General features: G+C 46.4%; 1 protein-coding gene across 1 annotated transcript in view; it reads left to right on the top strand.

Annotated features, from left to right (window-relative positions):
• The window catches only part of MYO7A (myosin VIIA), a 146783-nt gene that overhangs the window by 47942 nt on the left and 78225 nt on the right, over positions 1-20616 (top strand). Inside the window, exons 15-18 of the mRNA XM_063127222.1 lie at positions 6449-6586; positions 10745-10903; positions 12119-12211; positions 19334-19428. Of these exons, the coding sequence (XP_062983292.1) occupies positions 6449-6586; positions 10745-10903; positions 12119-12211; positions 19334-19428 (485 nt within the window). The remainder of the gene's footprint in view (positions 1-6448; positions 6587-10744; positions 10904-12118; positions 12212-19333; positions 19429-20616) is intronic.

Below are 20616 nucleotides of genomic sequence, written 5' to 3'. Positions count from 1 at the left end.
CAGAGGAGGGCCAGGATCTCTTCTCGATCCTCCCAGAGTGCAGGACACGGAATAACGGGCTCAAGTTAAAGGAAGCCAGATTCCAGCTGGACATCAGGAAAAACTTCCTGACTGTTAGAGCAGTACGACAATGGAACCAGTTACCTAGGGAGGTTGTGGGCTCACCCACACTAGAGGCCTTCAAGAGGCAGCTGGACAACCATCTGACAGGGATGCTTTAGGGTGGATTCCTTCATTGAGCGGGGGGTGGTGGACTGGATGGCCTTATAGGCCCCTTCCAACTTCTATGACCACAGAATGGGCAGTGTTGCGGTTGGGCCACAGAAAAGGTTAAGGGGCCTGGATGCCCCCTGGATGCCCCCCATGGGCAGTGCGTTGGGAATCTTATTTTTTATTTATTTATTTATTTCCACTATTTATATTTTCTCCCCATTGAAAATTTCAAAGCAGTATACAAGATAAAATAAAATAAAAACAAAATAAAACACTTCAAAAATAGATTTTAAAAGAAGCAAACTGTACAGTGAACCGTGGCTGGTTATTAAGGAAAGGCTTCCTGGAATAATGACGTTTTCAGGAGGCGCTGAAAGGTTTCGTGGGCAGCCAGCCCACATGAACAAGAGGGCTCTTGGAGTTGCGTAAAACTCCAAATTGCACCGTGCCACTGAAAAAATGCAACCCATACATCAAGCAGTGGAACCGCACTATTATTATTATTATTATTTTATCCCACCTTTTTCCTCTTGCAAGGAACTGAAGGCAACGTTCATAATCCTCCTCGTCTCCCATTTTATCCTCACAACAACAACCCTGTGAGGTAGGTTAGGCTGAGAGTCAGTGACTGCTCCAAAGTCACCCAGCGAGCTCCCGTGGCCGAGTGGGGACTAGAACCCAGGTCTCCCCAGTCCCACACTCTAACCACTGCACCACACTGCCTCTCCTGAAGCAACCTTCACCATTTGAATTGAAAGCGCCCGCAAACCACCCACGTGTTAGTAACAGTTTGGAGCACCCCGCATGGTCGTTCTTCTTTTTCACCTTTTTTTTTTTCTTCTCTCTTCTCTATTTTCTGTGTCTCTCTCTCTCTCTTTTTTTTTTTTGCCTTTGCTCCCCTGTAGTTTCTCTGTGGCTATGCGTCCAGTACTTTTGGCCAGTCGCCAGCGCCCATTCTGAAGGTAAAATAAGTCAAAGAATTCCTTTTCTGTGGCATGTTCGCTTCCGCCCTTTGTAGCTGGCTCACTGCTCTCCTTGCATCATTTGCAGCAGATCACGCGCGAGAGGACAGGCTCGGGTGCGGATGCGCGGAGGGCGTGTCTCAGAGAAGCAAGGCTATTTTCTGTGTTTGCTAGGGATGAATGGAACCGCTACATCCTGCAGGAAAAGGTGAAGAAAGGGGGAAAGCAAAGCCTTCCCACAGGTGTCGGAGCACTTTCCCTATGGCTTAAAGCAGAGACGGAGTGCGCCTGATCCTTTAGATATTGTTGGATTGCAATTCCCATCACAACTTACCATGGCCTGGGGCTGATAGAGGTTGCAGTTCAAAAACATCTATAGGACCATGTGTTCCCCATGCCTGGATTATAGGCTAAAATATTGGGGGGGGGTTAGTTTAGAATAGAAATGTGAAGTCCCCTCTTTTCTCCCCAAGGACAGAAATATGTTCTTGGAATAAAATACATTTTGGGGGGGGGCAGAGGAAATTCCAGTTTTTTCTCATCCCCCCAACCCCACTGTTTTTATTATTATTTTATTTATTTATTTATTGCATGTATATAACACCACACCGCCAAAGCTCTCTGGGCGGTTTACAAAGATTAAAACAGTGAACATTAAAAACAAATATACAAAATTTAAAAGCATAAAAAGCATAAAAACAGACAATATCCATTTAAAACAACTATTCTGGGGAGCGTTAAAAAAAACACCCCAGCATATGCTGTTAAATGCCAGGGAGAAGAGAAAAGGCTTGACTTGGCACAAAAAGATAACAATGTTGGCACCAGGCAAGCCTTGTCGGGGAGATCATTCCATAATTGGGGGGCCACCACTGAAAAGGCCCTCTCCCTTGTTGCCATCCTCTGAGCTTCCCTCAGAGTCAGCAGACGGAGAAGGACCTTAGATGTTGAGCGTAGCTTACGGGGTAGGTTCATGTCGGGAGCGGCGTTCTGTCAGGTATTGTGGTCCCAAGTCGTGTAAGGTCTTCACAACCCTAGTTTAGAAAAAAGATGGTAGGTGCAGCATCTGTTCCTGAAAGAGTTCCCAGTGCAAGAGGAGGAACCAGGAGCGAGGGAGATTGTAAACAGGGCCAGCCCACCCATGAAGCAGGGTGAAGCGTGATGCAGCGGCAGTACCTCTTCTCTTTGTCCTCAGGCGGCCTGAGACCTCACACTCCCTGAAGTCAGCTGAAGCCTATGTCCCCACCACACACCCATTTATCCTATAGACTCCAGAAAACTAGCAATACTTTTTAATTTAAAAAATTGAACTTGCAGAATTTTAGTACAGCATTTACTAATGAACAATCCCATCCAAACAGTTCAGAAGAGGCAAACACTGAAAAACACAGACACTCTTTTCCAGGGGGTGGGGAGAACCCTCATCTTATGTCCAGCTATTCTTCAAGAGGTGTGATGGGAAACCTCTTTTAGGCCAAGGCCTGAATTCAATTTTGGAGAAGCTCTTTTGGTCCACATTCCAATGGTGGGCAGAGCCACCATGTTTTAGCTTACTTTTCTTCCTGCTAGTAACTCAGGGCTCCTCTAAATGAGCAATGTATTGCACGCTCGTGATTGGCCACTCATGAAAGTTTGTGGGTCTTTTAAATGACATCGTGACTTGTGAATGACCAGGACGTCCCCTGTGGCATCCCTTGGAAAGTCCATCATGAAAAGAACCACTTCTAAAGGGTAACATCTGGGATGGGTGGGGGAAGTGGGATCTTCGGCTGCTAGACGGCGCTGTCTTAATGGAACTGAACTGAGGGGAAGTATTCAAACCACATTGTCACCCCTCTCCGTCCATGTAATTAAACCCATAACAATTGTGCCAAAAAGCAGGAAGCACAAACGCCCCGGGTAAGCAACGTGATTTCCCCTTAATGTAAAGACGCCCTAATCTTAGGACAGGCATTTCAACTTTTTAGAATGGGGGAAAACTGCACAATAGCCAGGTAACCATCAAACGATTCCCCACCCTTGGTATACATAGACAGCTCTACAAGTCGAAAAACACCCACTCCTTATTTCTTATTATATGTCCAGCTGGCAGCGATGGGCTGTTTTATTATATAGTTTCTTCCTGTGGGCATTTGGGACAGGCACAGCAAGAGGCAGGATGCTTAATGTAACATCCAGTAGCATTTTATTTGGGAAAACGTATTGAATGGTTTTTTCTCAGGGATTCTAGCTACTTATATGGAACTGGAAAGGGAATTTAAATCCCAGCTCAGATTGGTTAGTTATCTTGGGAGATTTATGCCATTTCTTTAAAATGTAGCTTGGCTGACTTGCTTGAGTGTTCTGGAGGCATGGCCAGTTACGGAGTAATTGGAATAGTAAAGTTAGAATTTTGTCTGGATTATGTGGCCTTATCTTGAAGGGAGATTCTGTCTTATAATGGGACATCTGATTTAATGGCCCTTTTGCCCTCTGAGACCCTGCAATGCAGCATGAGGCTTCCTATCTGTGAAATGTATATTCTTCTGAAAACCTGGAATTATTTTCAAAGCATATGTTAATGTAAAAGCAAAGGAGGTTATTTATTTATTCTTATTATCCTGCTCTTTCACTGAGAAGGGACACAGCTGTTCTAACATTCTGCTAGCACACGTAGGTGTCCTACTTTACAGAAGGTAGTCCTTGATTTGAAGGTGTCATCTATTTGGAGGACTGCCCAGTCCAAGTCTAGGTTAAAGATAAAGAACAGCAAGAAGGGATACATCCACACTTAGCACCTGGATAGCACCCTGGTTGCCTCGTCACAGTCTTTTCCGCTATGGATGCACGGACTCACCTGGGTCCGGAGCGGTGGGTGCACAATCTCCCTGTGCAAGCTGGGTCACACAAGATCCGTGACCTCCTGCAGCCGCGCACTTCTCTCTGTGAGCCAACATTTTCTATAAAAGCTGGACTCCCCAAAGTGCACAGATCTAATAAAGGGCCCCTTTTACAACTCTTATCTTGCGGAAATGGCTATTTATTTATTTATTTATTTATAATATTCATATACTGCTCCCCCATTCAAAATTTCAGAGTGGTGTACAAGATAAAATAAAATAAAAACAAAATAAAACACTTTAAAATAGATTTTTAAAAGAAGCAAAATGAAAAGTGAACCATGAACTGTGGGTGGTCATTAAGGAAAGGCTTCCTGGAATAGTGATGTTTTCAGGAGGCGCCAAAAGGAATACAAAGTTGGTGCCTTACTGACCTCCAGAGGCAGGGAACTCCACAGGAGGGGGGCCACCACGCTGAAGGCTCTTCCCCTGGTGGACTCCAATCAGAGGATGGGTCTATGTGGAACCACCAGGAGCATGACCTTGTGTGCAAGATCAGATCTGCGCACTTTGGGAACCCAGATTTTACCAAAAATGCCAACTCGCAGCCAGCTTGCAGGGAGAAGGGGGTAGCTACGGGCGCAAATGGACTGTGCAGCATTTGACAAGTGGAAGTGTCCCATGGCTCAGTGATCCAGGGCCAAGGATCCGGATGGGGGCGGGCTACCCACTAGATTTCCGGACTAACCAGACACCTGCAACATGCCTAGATGTAATGTATTTCCCTTTATAAGTTATAGCATCATTTTCTAACTTTTGCATCTCTAGAAATAAATTAACCTATCAAATTTCACGCAAATCTCAGTCCACTCTGGCCCCGTTTTGTTTGGTGATGCATTTCCTCTTTGGGGGGAAATAATAAAATAAGTGGCTATCCTACATAAAGATAACTCGTCCCTTTATGCTTGCCTGGTGTGAGTTGGGCTGTTTCAGCAGCAATGCCAAAAACTTGCGCGGAACACATTGGTCTGCTGTGACGAAGGATATCCTTGGGGCATTCCTGCCCACAGTCCCAGGCCTGTGCATGTGGCATATGATTTATAAAAGACAAATCCTTCAGCCAGCAAGACAGGAAGCTGCAAAATTGCAGGAGTTCTACGCCTGCAGGAAAACGTGGCTGCTACTCTGGAATTAATATACATCGTCTTCTATAACGGCGGTGTCTAGACCTCTTTCAGCCTGAGGATAGAGTTCAATTTCAGAGAAGCTATTAGGGACCGCATTCCAGTGGTGGGCGGGGCTGAAGGCAAAATGGGCGGGGCCAAAGGAAGATCCTGGCAAAGCTATCCAACACCTTGGATAGCCCTGTTCTGACTGGTTCTGACTGAAACCCGGAGCGGATTTATCACCCCACTGACATCGGAGCCACCAGCCTGAGGGTACTGTCTGTTGAACCTAACGTTTGTGTTGAGACATAAGCAGGAACGTAGGCCCTTTCTACACCTAAGGATTAGGTCCATTCTCTTACCCTCCTTATTGCTTTATTATGATTTTATTAGAATGTAAGCCTATGCGGCAGGGTCTTGCTATTTATTGTTTTACTCTGTACAGCACCATGTACATTAATGGTGCTATATAAATAAATAAATAAATAATAATAATAATAATAATAATAATAATAATAATAATAATAATCCCAGGAAAATGGAGGGATCGTCCCGACCAGCTCCCAGTATCACCTGTGTGGCATTTGCATGCACAGGGATGATCCCGGGATGATCCCGGAATCAATGGCTGGTGTAGACATGCCCTTAGTGTCAGTCCAAAGCGGGTCCTTAGTGGGATTCATAAAATTAGACAATCATGTCATAATGGGTGGTTCAGCTGCTGCCACTGTTTGGTCAAGGATGAAACTCCAGGACCACCACCCACCCACCCACCGTAATAAGCTGGACATCAGCTGGACATCAGGAAAAACTTCCTGACTGTTAGAGCAGTACGACAATGGAATCAGTTGCCTGCTGAGTTTGTGGCTTCTCCCACACTAGAGGCCTTCAAGAGGCAGATGGACAACCATCTGTCAGGGATGCTTTAGGGTGGATTCTTGCATTGAGCAGGGGGTTGGACTCGATGGCCTTGTAGGCCCCTTCCAACTCTGCTATTCTATGATGCTATGATTCTATGATAACACCCCTTACCCCAGACAGCACAAATTGAAGAGTGCCATCAGACCTCAAATCCACATACCGGGAAGGTCCCAGCCTCAATCCCAGGTTAGAAAGATCAAGGAGCAGATGGACTAGAAGGACAAACAGCCTGGCTTGATCTATAAAGCGGCTTCCTATGTAGAGGGCGTTCTTTACAACTCCGCTCGGGTGGGAAATACTCTGTGGCTTTTTGTGTTATCTTTTCATTTCCTGACCCTGATCCGTCACAGTGCCGGTCTTTTTCCAGGGGGCAGAGACCAGGAAGCGTTCCCCGACTCTCAGCAGCCAGTTCAAGCGTTCTCTGGAGCTGTTGATGAGAACCCTCAGTGTCTGTCAGCCTTTCTTTGTCCGTTGCATCAAACCCAACGAGTACAAGAAGCCCATGGTAAGCGGCATGTTGAATGTTCCTTCTTCCGGCAAAAGTGGGTTTTTTTAAAAACAGAGGCAGTCTCTAGATCTTGCGGCGATGCCTTGGAATCAATCTGGTGCCATGTGAGTACTCTTTCCCATTGCGGCTAACTCCCGTCGCTGTCACACTCAGAAGGAACGAAGGAAGATTCATTTTGAACCTCCATTGGGGTGTGAGTGTTTTGCCATTGTTTCGCTTTAGAGATTGAGGCGTTCCTTAACTTTTCACCCATTGTTAAATGCTTCCATGTCGTTTTAAGTAGGGTGACCATATGGAAAGGAGGACAGGGCTCCTGTATCTTTAACAGTTGTATAGAAAAGGGAATTTAAGCAAGGCGTCATTGGTATGTATGCAGAACCTGGAGAAATTCCCTCTTCATCACAACAGTTAAAACTGAAGGAGCCCTGCCCTCTCTAGTGACCAGATACGAAAGAGAGCAGGGTTCCTGCAACTTTAACTGTTGTGATGCAGAGGGAATTTCACCAGGTGCTGCATGCATACCAATGACACCTGCTGAAATTCCCTGACCTTGAGGGAGCTAGGGGTGGCGACAGCCAACAGAAAGCTCTGGCGTGGGCTGGTCCATGAAGTCACGAAGAGTCGGAAGCGACTGAACGAATAAACAACAATACAACTTTTAAAGATACAGGAGCCCTGTCCTCCTTTTCATAGGGTCACCCTGTTTTAAGAAAAAAAATATCGCACGTTGTTGCGGAAATGGGACAGAGTGGACGTATGGAGGAATATGTGTGAACCTGACATGGACTGAGAAGAGACCAGCAGGATTGACTGAGATCTCGGTTGTCCATGAGAGACCAGTGTGGTCCTGTGAATGGATCTCCAGACATGAGTTCAAATTCCATATTGGTTCTTAATCTTCTTTTCTCCAGATCAAGAAATTCACAGATCAAGAAAATAAGACACATAGATAAGGCTACATTCCTTTTACATTGAGAATGAGTAGGAACCACTTGGTTCTGCTCTGTAATATTTTTCTTGACGGGTAGGTTGAATCCATTCTTCTCAACCATAAGCTTGCACAGCACATTTCATTAGGGTGTGCACCCAGGGAATATTTTTTAAAGGCGAACATTTATTGAATATCAATCATGAAGGACATTATTTTTATTCATTCATTTATTAAACACTGTAGGCACTGATGAAACTCAGCAGCCAGAGGGCAGTCAGAGGGCCATTCCCACTGCGTCTGGATCCCCATTCAATGACCCCCTCAATTCCCACTTATTGCTTGAGACATTAGGGTGTGCCTGGGCACACCCGGCACACCCCTTGTGCATGCCAATGTCCTTGGCCCAAATTCCAGAGTGGATTATGGGAGGCAAAATGGATTCCACAATCCATTCCAGGGAAGCGTAAAAATGGCTGAGTAGCTGTTAGTAGGGTCATTCCTTGCTCACATAGTTTTTGCTCAGGAATAGAATATTCCCCCGTTTGGAAGGTATCCATGGGTTATAATACCTTGTGCATTCCTTTCCCCATTGTTGGATATTATGACCAAAGTACTTAAAACGTTAAAAATGCAGAGCAAATAAAGAAAAGCAATAGTACTAAAATAGGAAATTGGCCGTGTTAGTAGACAGTAAAAGAAAAACATTTGTTCTGAGAGATGATGTCTCCGCCTGAGGTCAAAAAGGAGCAAGGGCTGATAGTGGCAGGAAACAGAATTTCAGGAAACCCCCAAAAAAAGACGGGAAAGAGCATTGCCTGTTATTATATTACATTTACTGTTAAACCTTTTTTTAAAAAAAAGTACAGGAGCATCATGTTTTGTAGATACAAAGGAAGCAGATTTTGTTTTTATCCAGGTGTCTGTGTTATTAGTAAGGGAATCTTCCTGGGACAAATTGTTTTTGGCATTGATGAGTTGGACAGCTTGTTTAAGAGCAGATAGTAGCCAGTGGAGACACTGATGCAGTCCCCGTTGCAGGCTTTAGAGCATGGCTAGACAGGGCAATGTCCTGGGGATCACCCCGGGATCACCCCTGTTCGTCCACGTGCCCCAGGATATGGCCCTACAGTTTAATTCCGGTTTTTCCCGTGGTCCCGGACTCGTCCTGAGAACACGGGACGTGTGGCTGGGCGTCACGGTTTGTCCCAGCTCTTCATGAGGAGCTGGGCACAGGGCGTGGATTTCCTCAGGAGCTCTGTGCCCATCAGGGGTGGGGTGGGAGGAGCGTTTAAAAAAACACAGAAAACTTACATTTCGTAAGAGCGCTTCTGCGCTCTTTCTCGATTAAAAAAACACAAAGAAAATGGCGGGCACGACGTCCTTTTCCTTCTTGGACGTCGTGCACTGCGTGTAGACAGAGGGGGAGATCTCACAATGACCGTATTGCGACATCCTCCCCCCTCCATCCCTCTACACCCGGTAGGTCTAGACATGCCCATAGATTTGGAGGGGGCCTTGTAGGACATAAGAAGAGGCACACTGGATCAGACCAAAGGCCTATCTTGTCCAACATTCTGTACACACAGTGGACAGTCAGATGCCTGTGGGAAGCTCACAGGTAGGAAATGAGGGCAAGCTCACATGATAGCACCCTCCCGCTCATGTTTGGCACCATACTGCCTCTGATCCTGGAGGTAGCATATAGCCATCAGGACTAGTAGCCATTGATAGCCTTCTCCTCCATGACTTTGTCCAGTCCCCTTTAGCCATCCAAATTGGCTGCATATTCGCTAGTGGGCCAGGTTTAAGGTTCTAGTACTAGTTTACAAAGACGTAAACATAGCTGGGACCAGGATACCTGAGAGAGTGTCTTCTCCTTCACCAACCTGCCCGGTCCCTGAGGTCATCCAAAGGCATGTTCCTTGTGGTTCCGCATGGACCTATGGTCCGACTGGAGTCCACCAGAAGAGCCTTTAGTGTGGTGGCCCCTTTTTCTTTGGAACTCCCTGCCTTTGGAGATCAGGCAGGCACCAATATTGTATTGTTTTTGGTGCCTCTTGAAAACACTGTTGTTCCAGGAAGCTTTCCTTGAATGACCGGGCATGGTTTTATCTGAACCCTGTTCATCCAAAATAAAAATTTTAATGGTGTATTTATTCTTTTATTCTATTTGCTCGCTCCTCAGAATTCTTTGGATAGGGAGCGGTATAGAAATATTGTAAATATATAAATAAAATTGGTGGCCATCACTTTGTGCTGTGGGAAGAAGGACTTCCCACAGCACAGTTCTGGGCTCCACAATTCAAGAAGGATGCAGACAAGCTGGAGCATGTTCAGAGGAGGGCAACCAGGATGATCAGGGGTCTGGAAACAAAGCCCCATGAAGAGAGACTGAAAGAACTGGGCATGTTTAGCTTGGAGAAGAGAAGATTGAGGGGAGACATGATAGCACTCTTCAAATACTTAAAAGGTTGTCACACAGAGGAGGGCCAGGATCTCTTCTCGATCCTCCCAGAATGCAGGACACGGAATAACGGGCTCAAGTTACAGGAAGCCAGAGTCCAGCTGGACATCAGGAAAAACTTCCTGACTGTTAGAGCAGTACAACAGTGGAACCAGTTACCTAGGGAGGTTGTGGTCTCTCCCACACTAGAGGCCTTCAAGAGGCAGCTGAACAACCATCTGTCAGGGATGCTTTAGGGTGGATTCCTGCATTGAGCAGGGGGTTGGACTCGATGGCCTTGTAGGCCCCTTCCAGCTCTGCTATTCTATGATTCTATGATTCCTTTTTTCTGTTCTGAATCTTGCACCCATTAAATTCATGCGATGACTCCATGATGAGGGAGAAGGAAACCAAAACTAGAGCATCTCCAACATATGCCTTGAAAACCTCCAGTGAGGGAGAGCCCACCACCCATCTAGGCCATTGGTTCCGTTGTCAAACTGCCCTTACCATCAAGACGTTTCTCCTTATGTTGAGCTGCAATCTGTATATTAGCATGTGGAGACAGTGTATTAAGAAATGCGTCTCCTTCCGTTCTCTGTATGTTCCTCTTCTTCACATCCACCTCTTACGTAGGAATTGTTCTGTGTGACATTCATCCCCAGTTCTTTTTATTTTCTTTTAATTGTAAGATTTTTTTTAAAAATAAAACATGTAGAACTTCACCAATTCAATATCCAAACAGTGAAATTGTTGACATGTTCCACTTTTCTCTCTGCAGTTGTTCGACCGGGAACTCTGTGTCCGCCAGCTGAGGTACTCCGGGATGATGGAGACCATCCGGATCCGTAGGGCTGGTTACCCCATCCGCTACACTTTTGTAGAGTTTGTGGACAGGTACCGAGTACTCATGCCAGGGGTGAAACCAGCATACAAACAGGTATAATTATTCATTACCCACTTTAAATAACACCCCTCAACTCTGTAGTGGTATCGTTCGTCCATTTCTGACGTTCAGGGGGTGAGTGCCATTAACTAGGTGGCCAAAACAGTGCTGCCCCAGCACTCAGGAGGGAGAAGTCAGATGCCTTCAGGAACTCGAAGGTTTTCAGAAATACAAAAAAATCTTTCGGAAAAAGCCCTAAGGACGTGGAACCCCAAAAATAGCCCAATGAAGACTGGGTATGCTCAGTGGCCATGGAATACCGACTGATGGATGGGGTGAAAACCAGGTGGGAGGGGAAATGGCATGGTGTAGGGATGGATGGTTTCACCCGGGCCTGGGAGCAGTAGATGTTCATGGCTGTGCTGCTTCCACTCGCCTGCATGACCTGGGATGCATGACCCCCTAGATAGCTCAGCGGGTGGTCTGGAAGCATCCACAACTGCTGTACGCCAAAATGGTGTAGTGGCTAAGGTGTCAGACTGGGAGTCGGGAGATCTGGGTCCTAGTCCCCAATCAGCCATGGAAGCCCACTGGGTGACTTTGGGTCAGTTGCAGACTCTTAGCCCAACCTACCTCACAGGGTTGTTGTTGTGAGGATCAAGAGAGACTGAAAGAACTGGGCATGTTTAGCATGGAGACGAGAAGACTGAGGGGAGACATGAGAGCACTCTTCAAATATTTAAAAGGTTGTCACACAGGGGAAGGCCAGGATCTCTTCTCGATCCTCCCAGCGTGCAGGACACAGAATAACGGGCTCAAGTTAAAGGAAGCCAGATTCCGGCTGGACATCAGGAAAAACGTCCTGAGTGTTAGAGAAGTACAACAATGGAACCAGTGACCTAGGGTGGTGGTGGGCTCTCCCACACTAGAGGCCTTCAAGAAGCAGCTGGACAACCATCTGTCAGGGCTGCTTTAAGGTGGATTCCTGCATTGAGCAGGGGGTTGGACTCGATGGCCTTGTAGGCCCCTTCCAACTCTGCTATTCTATGATTCTAGGATCCTTTGAACTGGGTTTGAACCTATGACCTTCTGCATACAAAACGTATGTTTGACTATGGAGCAGTAGTTCCTTCCAAAACACGGACTTAGTGAATTCTCACATGACAGGGACTTTGGGGAGAGTTTGCATGCGGAGACAGCTAACAAATCAAGGACAGGGTAGCTGTGATGACTGCGAACAGGAAAATCTCACCAGCCCATTTCTTGTAGGGAGACCTGCGTGGAACATGCCAGCGCATCGCTGAAGCTGTACTGGGCAAACACGATGATTGGCAGATTGGCAAGACGAAGATTTTCCTCAAGGTAAGGTGGCTGTTGGATTATTGGGGAAAGCGTCTAGAAACAGAGTGAATGTCCCGTAATGAATGGTTAGCTGGAGCAATTGCCACCCCGGCCATCCCTGGTTTATAATGAGCACCCAAATGAAAGAGAGGTACCGGGGGATGTCTTTAAAGGCAAGAAGCAAATCTGAGTATTTATTTATTTATTTATTTATTACATTTCTATACCGCCCAATAGCCGGAGCTCTCTGGGCGGTTCACAAAAATTAAAACCATTCAAAGTATAAAACAACAGTATAAAACCATAATATAAAATACAGTATAAAAGCTCAACCAGATAAAAACAGCAGCAATGCAAAATTACAAATTTAAAACCATGTTATTTAAAATTTATAGATTGTTAAAATGTTGGGAGAATAAAAAGGTCTTTACCTGGCGTCTAAAAGCATATAATGTAGGTGCCAAGCGAACCTCCTTAGGGAGCTCATTCCACAGCCGGGGTGCCACAGCAGAGAAGGCCCTCCTCCTGGTAGCCACCTGCCTCACTTCCTTTGGCAGGGGCTTACGGAGAAGGACCCCTGAAGATGACCTTAGGGTCCCGGCAGGTACATATGGGAGGAGGCGTTCCTTCAGATAACCTGGCCCCAAGCCATTTAGGGCTTTGAATGTTAATACCAGCACTTTGAATCGGGCCCGGACCTGGACTGGCAGCCAATGAAGCGGGAAAAGGACTGGCGTAATGTGGTCTCGTCGGAATGTGGTCTCATTCAGAATGTTGTGGTTGGGAAGTCTGTGATCACTTTTGATCCAGGAAGTTTAGAAACCAACAGGGAGTTGAAAGAAGGAGTAGCAGCTGGTGACTCGGTGGCTCAGTTCAGGCCACACATTTCTCAACGGCGGTTTTAGAACTCCATGGTGGAGTTTTTACACCATTGTTAAGAAATGTCTGGCGGGAAAGCTTCACCCCACAGTGGAGGGTTGTTTTTTTGAGAACAATCCACGCTGAATGTCCACGCTGTGCAGAGAAGTGTTCCTGCACAACTGTTGTGTTGTGTGGAGGGCTCCATGGAGTTTTCCATTGTGTTGAGTTGACTTTTCCCAGTGGCTACAGAGTTCCCTGGCAAGAGCGGCGAAAGGAGCGAGTGCCGCTGTAGGAGAGTCACCGGGATTCGGGTTTTTTGCAGCAATGGCTGATGGGATACCATTAGGAGGACTGGGGGAGGAGAGAGGGCGGACAAACTGTCAATCAAACATGTTGTGTGGGGTGTGCCCCCTAAAAAATCAGGCATTGAGTGGAGTTTTCACACTATGTTGACTTAACATGTTGTCTGAACTGAGCCAATTTGTATGAAGATACTAGCTGAGGGAGGAGACCCACTGAAGGTCTCTTCCCAAGAGTCCTCCAAAACCTGGAGCTGGCACTGCCCTCACCACAAATTTTGTCAGGGTGAGTTGTAGAGCTGTAAATTTCCGTGCTCCAAATAGCAACCCCCCAGTCTGACACAGAAGGGCCCAGATATCCAGGCCAGATCTACACCTTGTGTCATGCCATTCCTAGGGTGACCATATGAAAAGCAGGACAGGGCTCCTGTATCTTTAACAGTTGCATAGAAAAGGGAATCTCAGCAGGTGTCATTTGTATATATGGTGAAATTCCCTCCTCATCACAGCAGTTAAAGGTGCAGGAGCTATACTAGAGTGTCCAGATACAAAAGAGGGCAGGGCACCTGAAGCTTTAACTGGTGATGAAGAGGAAATTTCACCAGGTTCTCCATATATACAAATGACACCTGCTGAAATTTCTTTTTCAATACAATTGTTAAAGATACAGGAGCCCTGTCCTCCTTTTCACATGGTCACCCTACATGAAGCACCTGCTGAAATTCCCTTTTCAATACAACTGTTAAAGATGCAGGAGCCCTGTCCTCCCTTTCATATGGTCACCCTAATCATTACAATCCTATCATGGTAACTCTATATCTCTCTTGCTCATTTGTATCTCATAGGACACACAATGACATTTGTTGCAGTATTTTGGATAATGTGGAATAAAAAGCAGGAAATAACACTATGGGCCTTGCTAGACCAGGCGTTAGCCCGGTGAGAGGACCGTGCTCGTCCCTGTGCGTCCAAACGATGCACAGGGGATCCGACCTCAGGCAGGGGTCACGCCACCCTGGCACTGCGCTAACAGGAACCGCTGGTAGCGCGGTTCTCCCCATGATCCCGACCTCAGGTCGGGCTGAGGCCGGGACCGCGGGCGTGTAGCCAGGTCTGCCGCTTTTCCCGACTACCAGATTTACTCCCGAGTAGCCGGGAAAAGCGGCGGATGGGCCGCAGCCCTCCACAGGAGCGCTGCGGCCATCAGGGCTACGGTGGGGACATCAGGGGGATCGGACTTTGCGGGTGGGGGGGCGGATGGGGACGGAGAACGGGGCCTGTGGGGGTGGGCGGGGATCGGACTTTGCGGGTGGGGGGGCAGACGGGGATGGAGAACTAAAGAAACAAAAAACCCTACTTACCTTTTGTGGCTCCTGCCGCTTTAAAAAAAAATGGCGGCCGCGACGGCTCTCCTTCAAAGCTTGTCGCGGCTCCCGTCTGAATAAGGGCGAGATCTCGCATTATTCCTAACGCGAGATCTCCCCTCCTCTCCTCCAGATTATTACACAGGTCTAGCAAGGCCCTATGAAAGCGGTATATGGAATGCGTCCTGTGCCTCAACAGTTATCAGTGCACTTCAGTACCACTATAAATCAGTAGTGTAGATCTAGCCCCGGACTCAAGTGGTCCTGATCCCACTCATACATCCCGGCGCACTTTGACCATTTGTTCTTGGCTCTTGAAAAATTGGAAGGATTTTACGCGAACGCTGCAAATTCGATGAAAGGTTTTCTGGTGGATTAACCAAGCTGATTACCCAACAAATTGGTTAAATATAAATCAATGTGCATATTACAATGCCGCCACCATTTTATTTTGATTGTCAATACAGTATTGGTTTTGTGTATATAGCAATGCTTTATTTAGTGTCTTTGTTTATGCTTTTCTGTTTCTGTTCTTTTTTATGCTAAAAAAGAAAGTTCAGTCAAAAGGGGAAAACAACCATCTCTCTCTCTCTCTCTCTCTCTCTCTCTCTCTCTCTCTCTCTCTATATATATATATATACACACACACACACACACACACACACACACATTTTGTGAATAGAAGAAGTATGAAATTACTTACAGGTTAATTAACAAAAACACAGATAATTGTCAGGAAGAACGTTCATCTCAAACTTGCGTTCTTCTCCCATTCCCTAGTACAGTGGTCTTCAACTGGTCCATATCCGAGACCCACCTCGGACTCCCAACCTGCAACTTGGGTCCCACTTTCACAGTCCTCTCCATGTTCAACGTGGCGGCAACAGCTTTGCCGCAAACCGTCTGGACTGATCTCATGACCCACTTTTAGGTTGCGACCCAACAGTTGAAGACCACTGCCCAAGTACACTAATTCGCCAGGGCCAACATTTCTTAAAACGGGGGCACTTTGATCTCAGCCCTACCAATTGAAATTGCTGTCCTCCCCCCAATTAATCAATGAAAGCTTTAGTTGATAAATGAACCGATTAAGCCAAGCCAAGTAGGCAGACATAAATTTAATCTGCTAATGGGAGCTGAATTATATACGTACGCAGAATGCTATTGGCACTGTTCAGAAGACACCTTAAACCACAGCTTTAACCACCTTGCTTAAGCCAGAAAGCCAGGCCGTGTTCAGAAGACACCTTAAACCATGGCTTTAACCACGATAAATAAGGCTTTTTGCTTTAGTCACCGTGGTTAAAGCCATGGTTTAAGGTGTCTTCTGAACACGACCTGGCTTTCTGGCTTAACCACCATGGTTAAAGCTGTGGTTTAAGGTGTCTTCTGAACGGGGCCATAGTGTATTGTAGATTGGTTTTGTTCTCTTTGTATACTAATGTCTTCCAGTCTCTTGCATATTTGTTTATTTGGGGGAGCGTCCTACGCTTACTGTAGGAAATCTTTATGGTCCTGTAGGGAGCAGGCACTTCCCATGTGGAAATCCTGCAGTAGTTCCAGAGAAACTAAGCAGAAAACCAATCTTCTTCCATACATTGGGTGTTTTTGTTGTTTTTAATTTCTTACCATTCCAGTGTAATCTGTGCATTTATTTTTTAACAGACCGCTCATCTACGTACTTCTGAGATCAGCTTTTCTCTGCATGGTGCCTCCAGATGTGTTTGTACCTCACCACCCATGCTGGCCGGTAGGGATGCTGGGAGGTGTAGTCCAACTCATCTGGAGAGAACCCAGGTGGAGAAAGCTGACTGTCTCCAATTCTAGAGAGTGTTATCTGGTCGGTGCAGCTGCCTGATTAGGAAATGAGGAAATGAAATGGTCAAAAGGGCCGGTGTTGAGTTGGCTGATTATGCAAACATGTGATATGACAAACCTGTATACTACAAGTCGTGATATCAGTGGGCCATGAAAATAAAAATATATAAAAACAAGCTGAGGGCAGAGAGGGAAATTCTTAGAGCAGTTTCACAAACTTGATAGCCGAAGGGCCTTTATTTTCACATCCCAAAAGTATGAAAGGATCAAAGTGACCCACCCTTTTCTCATTTTCTCATAGTCTTGGAATTCTGGAACTGAAAAATAGGGATGTTGTGAGTGACCAACTGAGTCTAACAGTTTGATGGACTCCCCTGCATCCTCCCCCTCTGGGCTCCAGTCAGACACCTGCAACATGGTCGTGGACCTCTGCTCCGAGCACCCATAAGGCCTGATGAGCCCTCCTCCAGAGCCGCCATCATTTTATTTATTTATTTGTTTATTTTATTATTTATTTATTACATTTTTATACCACCCAATAGCCGAAGCTCCCTGGGCAGTTCACAAAAATTAAAACCACAATGAAACAACCAACAGTCTAGAAACGCAAATACAAAACACAGCATCAAAAGCACAACCAGGATAAAACCATGCAGCAAAAATTGATTATTATTATTATTATTATTTATTTATTTATTTATATAGCACCATCAATGTACATGGTGCTGTACAGAGTAAAACAGTAAATAGCAAGACCCTGCCGCATAGGCTTACATTCTAATAAAATCATAGTAAAACAATAAGTAGGGGAAGAGAATGCAAACAGGCACAGGGTAGGGTAAACAGGCACTGGGTAGGGTAAAACTAACAGTATAAAGTCAGAACAAAATCAAGTTTTAAAAGCTTTAGGAAAAAGAAAAGTTTTTAGCTGAGCTTTAAAAGCTGCGATTGAACTTGTAGTTCTCAAATGTTCTGGAAGAGCGTTCCAGGCATAAGGGGCAGCGGAAGAAAATGGACGAAGCCGAGCAAGGGAAGTAGAGACCCTTGGGCAGGCGAGAAACATGGCATCAGAGGAGCGAAGAGCACGAGCGGGGCAATAGTGTGAGATGAGAGAGGAGAAGCTAGAACAGTAAAATTTAAATTTCAGTTAAAATTCAGTGTTAAAATACTGAGAGAATAAAAAGGTCTTCAGCTGGCGACAAAAGGAGTACAGTGTAGGCGCCAGGCGGACCTCTCTGGGGAGCTCGTTCCACAGCCAGGGTGCCACAGCGGAGAAGGCCCTCCTTCTAGTAGCCACCTGCCTCACTTCCTTTGGAAGGGGCTCATGGAGAAGGGCCCCTATGGATGATCTTAAGGTCCGGGCAGGTACATATGGGAGGAAGCGTTCCTTCAAATAACCTGGCCCCAAACCGTTTAGGGCTTTGAATGTCAATACTAGCACTTTGAACCGGACTCGGACCTGGACTGGCAGCCAATGAAGTTGTAAAAGGACAGGCGTGATGTGGTCTTGCCGGACACATCATGTGCCACAGTGGAGACTCTGGAAATTACGTATTTCCCCCCACTGTCTGGGCCAGAATGAGAGGAGGAGCAAGTCCAGGGGGCTCTTCTCAGTGGGCCCCTGCTGGGCTGCGGGTCATTGACAGGTGCGCAACCATGCCTACCCTTAGCAATGGCCCTGCCAGGAAGAGGAGGATGATTGGATGGAGGTGGTGGGTGCCACGACACAGGCTCTGAACACCAGGCCTGGCCGCGGCTACTCCCTGCTCAAGCCAAGCACCACCGCTTGATACGCCTGAAGCGAGGGATAAAAACCACCTTCCTCCAAACTATGTGGAGAAAGGGGTTAAATGGAGAAGGATTTCAATATATAAAATAATACACTGTGAGTTATATGTGCTGAGGTGAATTATTGTCAGAGTGGGTGTTAAATGTGTAAACTTCAGATGATAAATGCCAAACAGACATGTGGGATTTTTGTGGTAGTTAAAAACAAAATAATTAAAATGTATTTTAAAAGTTCACAAGCTTTGTTTCAAAATAAAACATTTAAGATCCTTTTTGAAACCTTTCATACAATCCTTTCACCCATTCACATACACGCTTTCCTTTTTCTCACACAATCACTCTTGAGCTTTCTTTATTATCTGTATGGATTAATATACGTCAACTATGTGCACACCACACTCCAAAGACACCACTCTCTACCCTGACCCTCAAATTTCCCAGAACTTAAGTACCCTAAACACAGAGAGCACTAAAGACTCTAAGACAGCCTTCCTCAACCTGAGGCGCTCCAGATGTGTTGGACTGCATCTCCCAGAATGCCCCAGCCAGCTGGCTGGGGCATTCTGGGAGTTGTAGTCCAACACATCTGGAGCGCCCCAGGTTGAGGAAGGCTGCTCTAAGAGGACCTCAAAAGTCCCTCACGATCCCCTCAGTCCTTCCTTTATATATCACTCCTCCCCCTCCCCAGAGATTCTAACTCCGCCCACTCAGGCCAACATTCTAAAACCCACAGACTTACAAATTGCAGACATACATTTGGGAACTGACTTGTGGGGTGTAACGCCACAGTGGGTACTCCAGTTGTGCTTGACTCACCCCACCCCTCATTGTGAGAAATCAAACTATTCCATTTCTTGTGACATCCCTACTTTCCCCCCCCCCCCCTTTTCCTTTTGAAATTCAGAACAGACAAGTTTCATGGTGTGTGCACATCGTGGCCATGCGGCCTCTTTCCTGCCATTCAGCCATCAATCTAGAAATGACTGGCCTATTGCTGTATTCTTTTTATTTAGGATCACCATGACATGCTGCTGGAAATTGAGAGAGACAAGGCCATCACGGACAAGGTGATCCTGATCCAGAAAGTGGTCCGTGGATTCAAGGACAGGTATGGAAAGTGGTTTTGGAGGCTAGCTCTTCACATTTCTTATTGTCGATTCTTTGCTGGGATGTGTGCGCCTTCTCTAAATGCCACATGGGAACTGTAGTGTGAGATGAGAACCTGTATATTGCCTAGGAAACCATGCCATGCTCTTTTCTGCTCTGTGCATCATGCGCCCATCATGCCTTGCCGCTGGGTAAGTTTGTGTTTGGAGTCCAGTATTCTCAAACCATGGGAGTTTTGCTATTTGTCATCCTGTCTAGGGATGATGGGGGATGTAGTCCAGCAATCCTGGCACCTAATGCAGTGTGTGTGGTCAGAAAATGCATAGGGGTACATTCTCTTATAGACTAAAGCAGGTGACTTGATGCCCTCCAGAATTTTAAGACTACGACTACGGGTTGGTGAACGCTGTAGTGCCTCCCCCAGAGTCCTCATCATCAGAGGACGAAGGAGAAGAGCGAGCTCCAACAGATCCTGGGGAGTGGACTAGTGGCCAATGTGAACAGATGTTCCGGCTGGACATCAGGAAAAACTTCCTGATGGTTAGAGCAGTATGACAATGGAACCAATGACCTAGGGTGGTGGTGGGCTCTCCCACACTAGAGGCCTTCAAGAGGCAGCTGGACAGCCATCTGTCGGGTATGCTTTAGGGTGGAGTCCTGCATTGAGCAGGGGGTTGGCCCCTTCCAACTCTACTATTCTATGATTCTCAGTAACCTGCATTCAGCTGGAGTTGGAAGAGTCTCATAGAATCATAGAATAGTAGAGTTGGAAGGGGTCTATAAGGCCATCGAGTCCAACCCCTTGCTCAATGCAGGAATCCACCCTAAAGCCTCCCTGACAGATGGTTGTCCAGTTGCCTCTTGAATGCCTCTAGTTTGGGAGAACCCACAACCTCCCTAGGTCACTGGTTCCATTGTCGTACTGCTCTAACAGTCAGGAAGTTTTTCCTGATGTCCAGCCGGAATCTGGCTTCCTGCAACTTGAGCCCGTTATTCCGTGTCCTGCACTCTGGGAGGATCGAGAAGAGATCCTGGCCCTCCTCTGTGTGGCAACCTTTTAAGTCTTTGAAGAGTGCTGTCATGTCTCCCCTCAGTCTTCTCTTCCCCAGGCTAAACATGCCCAGTTCTTTCAGTCTCTCTTCATAGGACATTGTCTCATGATACCCTTCATCCTCCTCCTAGTCCATTA

The sequence above is a fragment of the Elgaria multicarinata genome, chromosome 5 (assembly GCF_023053635.1).
Source record: "Elgaria multicarinata webbii isolate HBS135686 ecotype San Diego chromosome 5, rElgMul1.1.pri, whole genome shotgun sequence".
In the NCBI taxonomy this organism is placed as follows: domain Eukaryota; kingdom Metazoa; phylum Chordata; class Lepidosauria; order Squamata; family Anguidae; genus Elgaria; species Elgaria multicarinata.
This window is presented reverse-complemented; position numbering and strand designations above follow the sequence as displayed.